Source organism: Takifugu flavidus, unplaced genomic scaffold, assembly GCF_003711565.1.
Source record: "Takifugu flavidus isolate HTHZ2018 unplaced genomic scaffold, ASM371156v2 ctg603, whole genome shotgun sequence".
Lineage (NCBI taxonomy): Eukaryota > Metazoa > Chordata > Actinopteri > Tetraodontiformes > Tetraodontidae > Takifugu > Takifugu flavidus.
Genome location: NW_026622215.1, coordinates 1 through 11386, shown reverse-complemented (window position 1 = coordinate 11386; position 11386 = coordinate 1). Strand labels below are relative to the sequence as shown.

Sequence of the window (11386 nt, the reverse complement as noted above, 5' to 3'; positions counted from 1 at the left end):
TATGGTAGCTATAGTAACAGGCCTGCATCCATACGCAGACGGAGACAGATTCCTACCACTGGTGCCTGGGGAAGAGCCGCTGGATCTCCTGGATGATGGGCCGATAGCAGGAATCCCTCCCTCTCTCGATATTCTCAAACATGTGGAGGCTGTTGTGAACGATGGCCCGCAGCAGTTCCTGGTTTTTCTCAGCACACCTGCTGATCTGGGCCAGGTGGGCCAGATCGTTGGGCAACAACTTGCGGTGCTTCTGTGGTAGACTTTCATACTGAAGCTCAGCACGCCTGACCTGCTCCTGGACGTGGACCCTGGCAAAAACGGACCACAAACGGCTTCAGTAGAGCGCTCACCTCCCCTCTATCGGGACTGTGGGATTAAACATGAAGATGCATTCTCATGATCCCTTCTGACCTCCTTCCCAACTGTATTCCTTACAGTAAATGCTGCATAACCCGAAGCTTAAATGTTTCTCCATCATCAGAGTGGAGGGACAAGCAGAAGCTGCCTGTGGAGATGCTTCCTGCCAACTTCTCCTTCCTAACAAGGACACTTCGCTGTGCATCGCTTCCTGCCAACTTCTCCTTCCTAACAAGGACACTTCGCTGTGCTTCCTTGGGGGCTCCACTTTTAAAGTGCGGAGCGGGAATATAAATGTAAAGTCTTCAAACAAGACTCCACTGGACTGAAAGTCTTTGGAGAACAAAGGTTAAAGCACAAGTTAGTCGGGCCGGAAAGATTACACACTTTAGTCCCGCAACATCTAAAAGAAGCCCAGGAGGTTTTTCTAAGCTAAAGACTTTTCACCGACCTCATGGTAACTGGTTCAATCAACTGAGAGAGCCATTATAAGAACTAATGAATAGCCACTTAATACTGCAGGAAGCAGGTTAAATATAAACCAATTTAACGGAATGAATCGATGCTTCGTCTACTAATAATGGACCAGTTTAGCTCAAACTGCATCGCCTCCTCTCCTCCGCCTACGTTGTCTACCTTGGATTATAATGGAAGATTTGATACCTGTCATAAGAAAAAGCATCGATTATTCTCCAGAAATGTTCTCTTTCCAGCCTGGCCTCCTTCTCGGGACTGCACTTTATTCTTTCTTTGTGAAAATAGGATCTTTTGGCCGCTGCCTCCCCGGTACCGCCAGCCATGTCTGGCCCGCTTCAGAACTGACCAATCAGGACACGGCTTACTTCTTCGCGCTGTCATATCAAGCTGCTCAGACCCCACGAGGCTCGTTAGCGCCCCCGTCGTTCCACAATAGCATTGCACGTGTATGCAGGCCTCTCTGTGTGGTTATACTTTAGCAGGCAGCATTATACGTGGGTAAATACATATGCCAGCTCCAGGATCTTCAGCTGAGATCCATCCAGTGTTGTGTTGTATCAAACCAGATTAAAATTGTGCTATTCAGCCACCTATTTTATTTTTAAGAGCTGATTCAGACACATACTAATAAGTGAGACTCTACAAGGCAAATGTTTCTTTTTTAAGGCTCTTTTAAGGCTTTATATGTGATGCTATTCTTATGGTGCAAAACAGGCATCAGTGCATCAGATGTTTGGGTTGGTAATCTTGCCCATGAAGAGGATATTATCTGAGCTGTGGTCAGTGATGATAACCATGAAGGGACGATTGAACCTCAGGACTGGAACATAATTATAGGAGTGAAGTGTTATTGTGATGCCTGTAGCAGCTGCGGCAGTGGCTCCAGCCTCATCAACATCCAGGGTAGCTTGATGGACAACCTACAAGAAATACCAGACATAATCAATTGTCAGAAAGAAATCTGTGCTCATTGTTGATGCTGTTCCTGTTTTACATCTTTACCTCCGAGACTGCCAGTTGTTGCCCCTCTGCAATACCACTCAAGTCTGCTCTGTCACCAAACATGTCTACCATCCCCATTTCAGTCAACACAGTCTTCAGTGAGTATGACGTTTTGATGGAGAATTTGGGAATATAAACACTGTATTTCCTGGGGAACAGACACAACCATGAGGTGACGGACAGGAGCCAACCGCCACATCAATAACCAAGAGTTAGCGATTGAGTCTGTTATGGATGGTTAGAAAAAACCCTGGCCCGGTGGAGAGGGGTGAAGGCCGCGTCGAGGAGGGGCAGCAGATACTTGTTCCTAACCGTAATCTTGTTTAATGCCCGGTAATTGATGCAGGGGTGCAGCGAACCATCCTTCTTCTGCACAAAGAAGAATCCTGCCCCAACAGGAGAGGAAGAGAGCCGAATCAGACCAGATGCTAGGGACTCCCCTATGTAGCTCTCCATCGCCTCTTGTTCCGCCCTGGAGAGGTTGTACAGGCGGCTTGACAGTAAGGTGGCCCCAGGGAGGAGATCGATGGCACAGTCATACGGGCGATGGGGCGGAAGGGAGAGCGTATGCTGCTTGCTGAAGACCTCGCCCAGGTCATGGTACTCCTTCGGGATCCTAGACAGGTCTGGGATCTCCTGGGCGGGAACCGAGCCCCCTGAAGAGGGGGTGACAGCTGAACGAAGACAGTTGGTGTGGCAGGCCATACTCCAGCTCACTAGTCTCCCGGTCAACCAGTCAAGCTGAGGGTTGTGTCGGGCTAGCCACGGAGGACTCATGGGGAAGAGGATGACCGGATGAGGAAAAAGCGGATCTGCTGGCAATGATTCCCAGAAACAAAGAGGGTGATCGTCTGGGTCCGGTGTGTTGTCCTGGCCAGGACCTCCCCGTCGAGACCCAAAATGGTCTTCGGCTTGGGCAGCGTCTTGACAGGAAGGCGGGCCTGCCGGGCCAGGTCCTGGCTGATAAAGTTATCGTCCGCGCCTGAGTCCACCAGGAAAGCCGCCAACACAGTCTCCTGACCCCAAAGGAGCGTGCCCGACAGGGTTAGGCAGGCCGGAGGTGAGCAGGACGAGGAACCGCTCGCCAACACTCCTGCCGTTGTTGACGAGCTTAATTTTTTTGGCCGCACTGGGCAGTCGGCAAGGAAATGGCCCGCATAGCCACAATAAAGGCACAACCTTGCAGAGCACCGGCGCTGATGTTCTGAATGGGTTAGATGCGTTTGGCCCAACTGCATTGGTTCACTGGGAAGAACCTCAGGAGCTGGAACGGGGACAGAGGCTGACGAGTCCACGGGGGCTCCCCTCAGCCTGGAGACACTCCCTGAACTCCCCGGACGCTCGCTTGTCCTCTGCCGACGTCTCTCCCGAAGTCGATTGTCCAAACGAGTCACCAGACCGATGAGCGCCTCCAAGTTCTCGGACTCCTCCCTCGCGGCTAACTCATCCTTAAGGTCGTCGGAGAGTCCCTGAGTCAATACTCCACGAAGCATCATTCCAGCTGCTCCGGGCAGCGAGGATGCGGAAACGAATGGAGTAGTCTGCGATGGAACTGAAACCCTGGAACAGGGACAGGATCTGAGAGGCCGCCTCACTGCTCTGGACGGGGTGGTCAAACACTCGCTTTAATTCTGCCATGAAGGCCGGAAAACTGGAGGAAACGGGTGTCTGGTTCTCCAGGATGGCCGTGGCCCATTGCGCCGCTCTCCCGGAGAGAAGATTAATGATGAAGGCAATCCTTGCCCTGTCGCTGGGGTAGGTGAGGGGCTGGAGGTCAAAAACTAGCGAGCACTGGAGCAAAAAGCTGGCACACGCACCCACCTCACCAGAATACCGCTCCGAGATGGGTACGTGAGGCTCCTGCGGTGAAGAGGCTGAACTAGCTGCGGAGCGGCTCTCGTTGCCTCCGCGGGTGGCGGAGCCGGGCCCTGCTCTGCCCGTCCTGAAGAGAGTCGGTCCGTCACACTGGCGTTGAGGGTCTGGAGTGAGGTCCAAATATCCATGAGGAGCTGGTCGTGCTGGCCCAGCAACCTCCCCTGAGCCTCCAACGGGTCCATACTGGTTGGAGTGTGATGTTATGGTCGGTTGTACCAGGACCCGAAAGCAGGCAACACGCAGTGGAGGATGATGTCCAAAGAACACCTTTATTGGAGGTTAACAAGAACAGTTCGGTCTACGAGAGGCGTAGAGACCTCGACAGAATCCAAAAACAAGTCCTCAAAGAAAAACTCACCACAATAGTCTTCTAACAAGAAGTCAGGGATTCCCGAAGGGGACGAAACACTCCAACACTGGCAAACGGGAGTTCTGTCTTTAAATAGGAGGCTAGATTGCCGATAGACTGCAGGTTCCGTCTGCCTGCTACGCCAGCTGTGGCTGACGAATGGCTCCACCACGCCCCCCGCAGGAAGAACCCAGCAACCAAGCTCCCAGAAGCTGGGAACCCAAGACTTTCTGATGATGCTGTAGCTACTGAAGAGAATTATTTCATCGTGTTAGCATCTTTTATGTTATTAGCATGTGTTATATTATATGTTTTTGTTTTATGTTACAGTTAGTTTAGAAGTTAGGGATAGTATATAATCTTTGGTAGGAATAAGCGTAAGCAAGTCAGTTGACCCTTCCTTGACATGAATATTCTTTAGACAGGAGGAGACAGTCAGAGGGAGAGTGGGAGACCCCCATCGTAAAACATGAAAGCATAGTTTACTGGTGTTGATAAGTTCCTTGGCAGGAATATGACCTCTGACCTGGCCATCTGGGAAAGATAATGGAGAAGAAGGACCGCACCAACACCAAAGGAGGCTGGAAGAAGAAGATGGGGTCATCCAAGAAGAAGGACTGGATTGGACGGAATTAGCATCAATAATTTACATATGTCTTTCTATAAAAACTGGGCCAAGGGATAGTTAGGTCGTCAGACTTCATGCCCTGACAATTGACTCTGTTGTTGGTAGGGTTATGAACTGGCCCAGAGCTCTGTATATTTGTATCTTGAATTGATTCTATATGCTAAATACATTTTGAAATTGGCAGTATTCTTCTTGAAGTCTTCATTTAAAGAACACGCGGATTGGCAGTGACACACGAGAGGTATTGCAATCCAACACTAGGTTTAAGGAAGCGATCCCTTTGCTAATCCCAGGACCACCATGTGTTTCTCCAGGGCTCAATCATAATATATCAGAGAAGGCGTGCCCCCTGGTATCATTCACTCACTCGCTGTACGGCTAGGCCAATAATTAAAGAAGAAACAGCAGAGGGCCTTTTTACTGATGGCCAAGGTCCACAAGGGCTATATTTTCAAGCTCCTGTGTCCTCAGCGAGTTCAGAACTGAAGAAGCCTTCTGGATAGAAGTGAAACATCTTCAAAGAGAAGAAACACAGTCCAGTTGACAAAGAAAGCTACTTTGGATAGCTATGACTTGGATGATTGAGAATCTACACAGACATTGAAATCGTAAATATTATTAACACTTTTTAATATTGAACAAAGAGTTTGACAATGTCCCCAAAAATGTCAGTTCTGCTAATAAGAGCTGTAATACCATGGATAAGTACCATATCCTGATCTTGGGAAATGACTTAGCCAGGACTCATGTGCGGAGTGGTTCACTTCCTACCCCTGAAGTGGCTACTAGGTCTGATACTGTGGAGGCCTGTAGTGGGAAGCATACAGACTCAGCAGTTTATCCAATGGGGGTAGTCACTCGAGCTCAGAGCCGTTCTGGTTCTGAAACAGTGGGAAAATTGGCAAAAGCAAACTTGGAAAAGTCCCAGAGGAAAATGAAAGGGTTATTTGACCGTAGAGCAGAAAAGCGGGTCGTTAGCCCCGGTGACCAGGTGTTGGCACTTCTTCCTCTGGTGGGTTCTCCCTTTCAGGCGAAATTTTCAGGCCCTTATGCTGTTTTAATAATATATTTTTTATATATTTTATTTCAAAGCGCCTTTCAAGACACCCAAGGACACTTTACAGTACAACTATGCAACAGTTAAACACTATTTACAATTTAAAATCATAGGTCAGCTTCACAGTTAAGAGTTCAATAACAGTTGCAATAGCACCAGTTACAACAAAAAAAGAAAATAGTAGGTGAAACATGCATAAATACATAAAATCAACAAAGCAACATATAATCATAAACCTAAACAAAGAAAACAATTAAGGGTGGTGCAGTGAGTAAGCCAGACGAAAAAGGTGTGTTTTGAGGTTTGATTTAAATACGGGGAGAGAGTCGATATTTCGAATGTCTGGTGGTAAGGAGTTCCAAAGGTGAGGAGCAGAGCGACTGAAAGCTCTGGCCCCCATGGTCCTGAGGTAGACAGGGGGCACAGTGAGGTTGAGGGAGGAGGAGGATCTGAGGGGGCGTGTTGGAATGGCAATGTGGAGGAGGTCAGACAGGTAAGGAGGGGCAAGTTTATGGATGGCTCTGAAGGTGAGTAGAAGGATTTTGTACAGGATCCGGAAAGTGATGGGAAGCCAGTGGAGTTGTTGTAGGATGGGGGAGATGTGATGGGAAGATGGGGTTTTGGTGATGATGCGGGCAGCTGAATTATGGACCAGTTGTAGCTTGTGGAGAGATTTTTGAGGGAGACCGAAGAGGAGGGAGTTGCAGTAATCTAAACGTGAGGTGACAAGACTATGGACGAGGATGGAGGTGGTGCTGGGGGAGAGGGAGGGACGAAGTCGATTTATTTGTCGGAGGTGGAAATAGGCGGCCCGAGTAGTATGGCTGATGTGGGATTTAAATGAGAGAGTGCTGTCAAGGATGATGCCCAAACTCTTAACTTGAGGGGAGGGGGAGACCAAGGAGGTGTCAATGGGAATGGAGAAACTGGGAACTTTAGAGAGGGATGATTTCGTCCCTACGAGGAGCACTTCAGTTTTATCACTGTTTAATTTAAGGAAGTTGGACGAAAACCAGGCTTTGATTTCAGCTAAGCAGGTGGGGAGGGAGGAGGGTGGAAGTGAGGAGTTAGGTGAGCTTGAGAGGTACAGTTGAGTGTCGTCTGCATAACAGTGATATTGGATGTTGAATTTGCGGAAGATGGCACCAAGGGGAAGAAGATAGATGATGAATAGCAAGGGTCCCAGGACTGAGCCCTGTGGCACGCCTGAAGTGACTGGGGAGAGGTCGGACTTGAATGATTTGAGCTGGATGAACTAAGGCAGATCTCTGATCAGAATTACATCATTGCAACGCCTGATCGTAGGAAGAAGTCACAGCTTTGCCATGTAAACCTGTTGAAAGCTTATTACGCCCTTCCGTCTGTGTCTAGTGGTACACTGGGGGAAAGACCAGTGGCAGTGGCAGCGGCAGCCTCAGTGGGAAATCCTGACCCTGTGTCTGTATTGGTAGGGGGTGAAAAGGAGGAATCAGCTAAGTGAACTGATACATTCTTTCCCTTCCTTGTTTTCGGACACTCCCTCTCGTACTCACTTAATTGAGCATGGCATAGATGTAGGAGATGCTCAACCTATTCGGCAACGTTTTTATCGCCGAAGAAACGTGAACAGCTTGAGTCAGAGGTAAAGTACATGTTAGAGCATGACATTGCAGTGCCCTCTAGTTCAAGTTGGGCTTCACCATGTTTGCTGGTGGTTAAACCAGATCATACTTTTAGGCCAGGTACTGATTTTCGAAAAGTGAACAAGATCACTAAACCTGACTCTTTTCCATTCTTTGCAGAATCCAAAATCAGCGACTCATGAGATGGTGTCTTTTCCTGCAGCCTTACAACTTAGACATCCACCATATAAAGGGGGCAGAGAATGTCCTGGCAGATGCATTGTCTAGGGCACTGCCTAGTTAAAATTTTGTGTTTTGTTTGCCTTAATCCCTTGGTTTTTCCCTGTCCCTCTTGCTCTGCTTCTTCAAGGGGTCAAAGTTGCTCAGTCAGGAGGAGCGGAAATGGGTTAAGCCGAGCACAGGAGTGGTGCCATTCTGGACCTCTTCCTTATTGGGGGGGGGGGGATGACGGCCCACCCATGAGTCTTGTTTTGTTTTTGTTTGGGTGGGTCGTCAGTGAGACTGGTTTCACCTGAGAGCTGGGAGGAGCCAGAGGGCATAAAAGGGTCGGTTCTCCTTAGTCTCTCTCTCTCTGGCTGGGCTGCTGCCACCGTACCTCATGGCAGTCTCATCATTTTAGTTTGGGTTTGAATCCTTATTTCAGCACTCTCACATACACCCCTATCCACCCACACCTGCACTACCTTACTGATTACAGATTCATCCTGTTTTCTCACATTTCTTGGGGTTTTTAAATAAAAATATCTAGATAATTTGATCTTTCTGTGTGCTGATTCCCTGCTTTTGTTACAACTTTGAGCCAAGTTGTAACAGGCTGTTAGAAGTGAAAATAAATCCAAGCAGAGCACAGAGTTGGTGTCGATGGCTGACTGGATAAATGAGCCTGGATCCATGCGTTCACCATCAGGATTCAGCATTTGTTCTTTATTTGTGAATCTGCTAGTATATGATCAAATGAAGACCAGAAGATGATGCAACTGTTTATTTATAGCTGTCAATCAAACAAATCATCAGCTTCAAAATCACCATGGCAACAACAGAAGCTTGATAGATTCACTGGTAGAAGGCATCAAACTGCTGCTGGTGATGATGATGATGATGATAGAAGACTTGTTTCAGCTGTGTTGTAATCTGTTGTCATGACAACTCAGCTGCTGGATAACATGAAGTTTGAAGAGCATCAAATATTCATGTTAGAGTGAACAAAACAGATGAACTTAATAAACTGAAAGACAAAAGTAAAGTCCAACCTTTGACAGCTGTCATGGAGAGAAAACCTTCATCCACATACTGGCGGGCAGAGTTCTGAAGAAAAGGGTATCACACGTCAGTCAGGTGCTTCTAGAGGCTTCTGATTAAACCTTTAATCATGTTGTTGTGTTCCTGTCTTTGACTCAGGAGATCATCTGATTTAAAGACTGTCTGTGTCAAATATATGGACATTCTCCAGATGAAAAGAGAAAAGAAAGTAAATGTGCGTCCCCTGGAAACTGTCGGACTTGGTCCTCTTCTACTGCCCCTGCTGACGAGCAGCAAATAGAGCTGAGAGACACTTTTCTCTCTGAGGCTTCTGACTTACCGCTGGCCTCTCCAGATTCATCAACTGGATGATCATTTGTCCCCTCCACATGATGAAGATCGCTGCCTTCAGCTTCATCTGCACAACACATTCAGAGGGGAGATTTTCTTCATCCTGGCACATTTGAATCCCTCTGAATTCTTCTAGACTGCAGATTAAAGGCAGCTTTCTTTACCCAGTGGCAGACTGGAGGTCTGACAGACAGCTGAATCAGGTGGGTGGCTGGCTGACTGGCTGGCTGGCTGACTGACTGACTGACTGACTGACTGGCTGACTGTGATCAATCAGAGCAGCATTAATCAGCAGATTTCCCTCCAGGCCTCCACAGAGGGAAACAGCATCACTGATGTCCAGTGTGTGAACTCACCTTCAGTAGCTGCTCTCTGCTCTCACAGCTCACCTGTCTCCACCTGCCTTTTATACACTCAGTTAGCTCTGTGTGTGTGTGTGTGTGTGTGTCTTAGTCAAGCACAGTCCCCCTAGAATAAACATGATCACTGATCCAAAATCATCTAAAGTGTTTGACAGAGATAATGTCCACCTGAGGGGTGTCATGCTAATGGAAATAAAGAATATTCACTCATTCTTCATCCAAACTCATGTTTGCTTTCCCCCTTGTTATTTATCCAAACTCTGACAAGTATCACCTGTTGTACTGCTGCTGTATTGACTGTACAAAGTGTTTCTTGGGGGGGTCAAAACACAATGGAGAAGATGGCTGGTACAGGTGCTTTCCAACCTGTCTTCCTGTTGAGGAACTGACTTGATTTTCCATCCATCCTCTACCGCTTATCCGGGGTCGGGTCGCGGGAGCAGCAGCCTAAGAAGAGAAGCCCAGACTTCCCTCTCCCCAGCTACTTCTTCCAGCTCATCCACGGGGATCCCCAGGCGTTCCCAGACCAGTCGAGAGACATAGTCTCTCCAACATGTCCTGGGTCTTCCTGGGGGCCTCCTACTGGAGGGACATGCCCTGAACACCTCACCAGGGAGGCATCCAGGGGGCATCCTAACGAGATGCCCAAGCCACCTCATCTGGCTCCTCTCAACGCGGAGGTCTACGCTGTCTATTGGGCTGGTAAGGTGTCACTAGCTCCTCCAGGTAGGATGGAGCTAGGCCTCTGAGGACCTTGTAGGTCAAAAGAAGGGTTTTAAAGATGATTCTAAATGTAATGGGCAGCCAAAGAAGAGATGCCATTACAGGAATCATGTGACCTCTGTGGTCAATACCTGTCAGAACTCTGGCTGCAGCATTTTGGATCAGCTGGAGGCTTCTTAAAGAGTTGTTTGGACACCCTGATAATAAAGAATCACAATAGTCCAGCCTGGAAGTAACAAATGCTGGACTAACCTTTCAGCATCATGGTGGGTCAGCAGCTTCCTGATTTTTGTGATGTTCCTCAGGTGAAAAAAAGGCACTTCTAGAGACTAATTTAATGTGTGAGTTGAAGGAGAGATTTTGGTCAGAAGTTACTCCAAGATTCCTCACAGAGAGACTAGATGTTAATGAGATACCATCTAGAGTGATCATGTGATCTAATCTATCCCTGAGAGGTTCAGGACCAAACACCATGACCTCAGTTTTTCCTGGGTTAAGGAGGAGGAAATTTGAAGACATCCAGGACTTTATGTCTTTAAGACAGGTCTGAAGCTTCACTAACTTCTCTGTCTCCTCGGGTTTCATGGATAATTAAAGCTGAGTGTCATCAGCATAACAATGAACATTTATCCCATGCTGCCGAATAATGTTCCCTAAGGGAAGCATGTCCAAGGTGAAGAGGATTGGTCAGAACCTTGTACAGAAGTACAGAACCTTGAGGAACCCCATGGCTAACCCTACTGTATGAGGAGGGAACACCATGGACATGAGCAAACTGGTATCTATCAGATAAATATGATCTAAACCAGTCTAGTGCTGTCCCTTTAATCCCAATCACATGTTCCAGTTTCTGTAACAGGATGCTGTGATCAACTGTATCAAAAGCAGCACTGAGGTCCAGCAGAACCAGCATAGAGACCAGTCCATGATCGGAAGCTATGAGAAGATCATTAGTGACTTTAAGAAGTGCTGTTTCTGTGCTGTGATGAGCTCTAAAGCCTGACTGAAACATCTCAAACAGGCTGTTCCTCTGCAGGTGCTCCAGTAACTGAGTCACCACCACCTTCTCAAGAACTTTAGAGATAAAAGGAAGGTTGGATATTGGCCTATAATTTGATAATACGTCAGGATCCAGTGATGGTTTTTTAAGCAACGGCTTAATCACTGCCACCTTGTAGGACCGGGGTACATAACCTGACACTAAAGAACCATTGATCTGGTCCAGGATAGATCTGCCTATCAATAGTAAAACATCCTTCAACAGGTGTGTTGGGATGGGATCTAAAAGACACGTGGTGGTCTTGGATTTCTGAATTAGCAATGACGCCTCAGAAAAATATATAG

At 47.6% G+C, this 11386-nt stretch overlaps 1 protein-coding gene and 1 long non-coding RNA gene across 3 annotated transcripts; both read right to left on the bottom strand.

The window, feature by feature from the left end:
* Nucleotides 1-6: 6 nt before the first annotated feature.
* Nucleotides 7-1467, bottom strand: LOC130520943 (carnosine N-methyltransferase). Its single transcript, XM_057024628.1, has 2 exons — nt 1021-1467; nt 7-308 (listed from the first exon to the last, which is right to left on the bottom strand). Exons 1-2 carry the CDS (start codon nt 1155-1157, stop codon nt 53-55), a joined length of 393 nt encoding a protein of 130 aa, XP_056880608.1. The 5' UTR covers nt 1158-1467; the 3' UTR covers nt 7-52.
* A 6940-nt stretch (nt 1468-8407) lies between these two features.
* On the bottom strand, nt 8408-9377 carry LOC130520944 (uncharacterized). Of its 2 annotated transcripts, XR_008949120.1 has the most exons (5): nt 9314-9361; nt 9122-9208; nt 8947-9024; nt 8618-8672; nt 8408-8521 (listed from the first exon to the last, which is right to left on the bottom strand). It is a non-coding gene; the product is annotated as an uncharacterized LOC130520944 (long non-coding RNA). The 2 variants fall into 2 exon arrangements; XR_008949121.1 differs by lacking the exon at nt 9122-9208 and having other exon boundaries at nt 9314-9377.
* Between the last annotated feature and the right edge of the window lie 2009 nt (nt 9378-11386).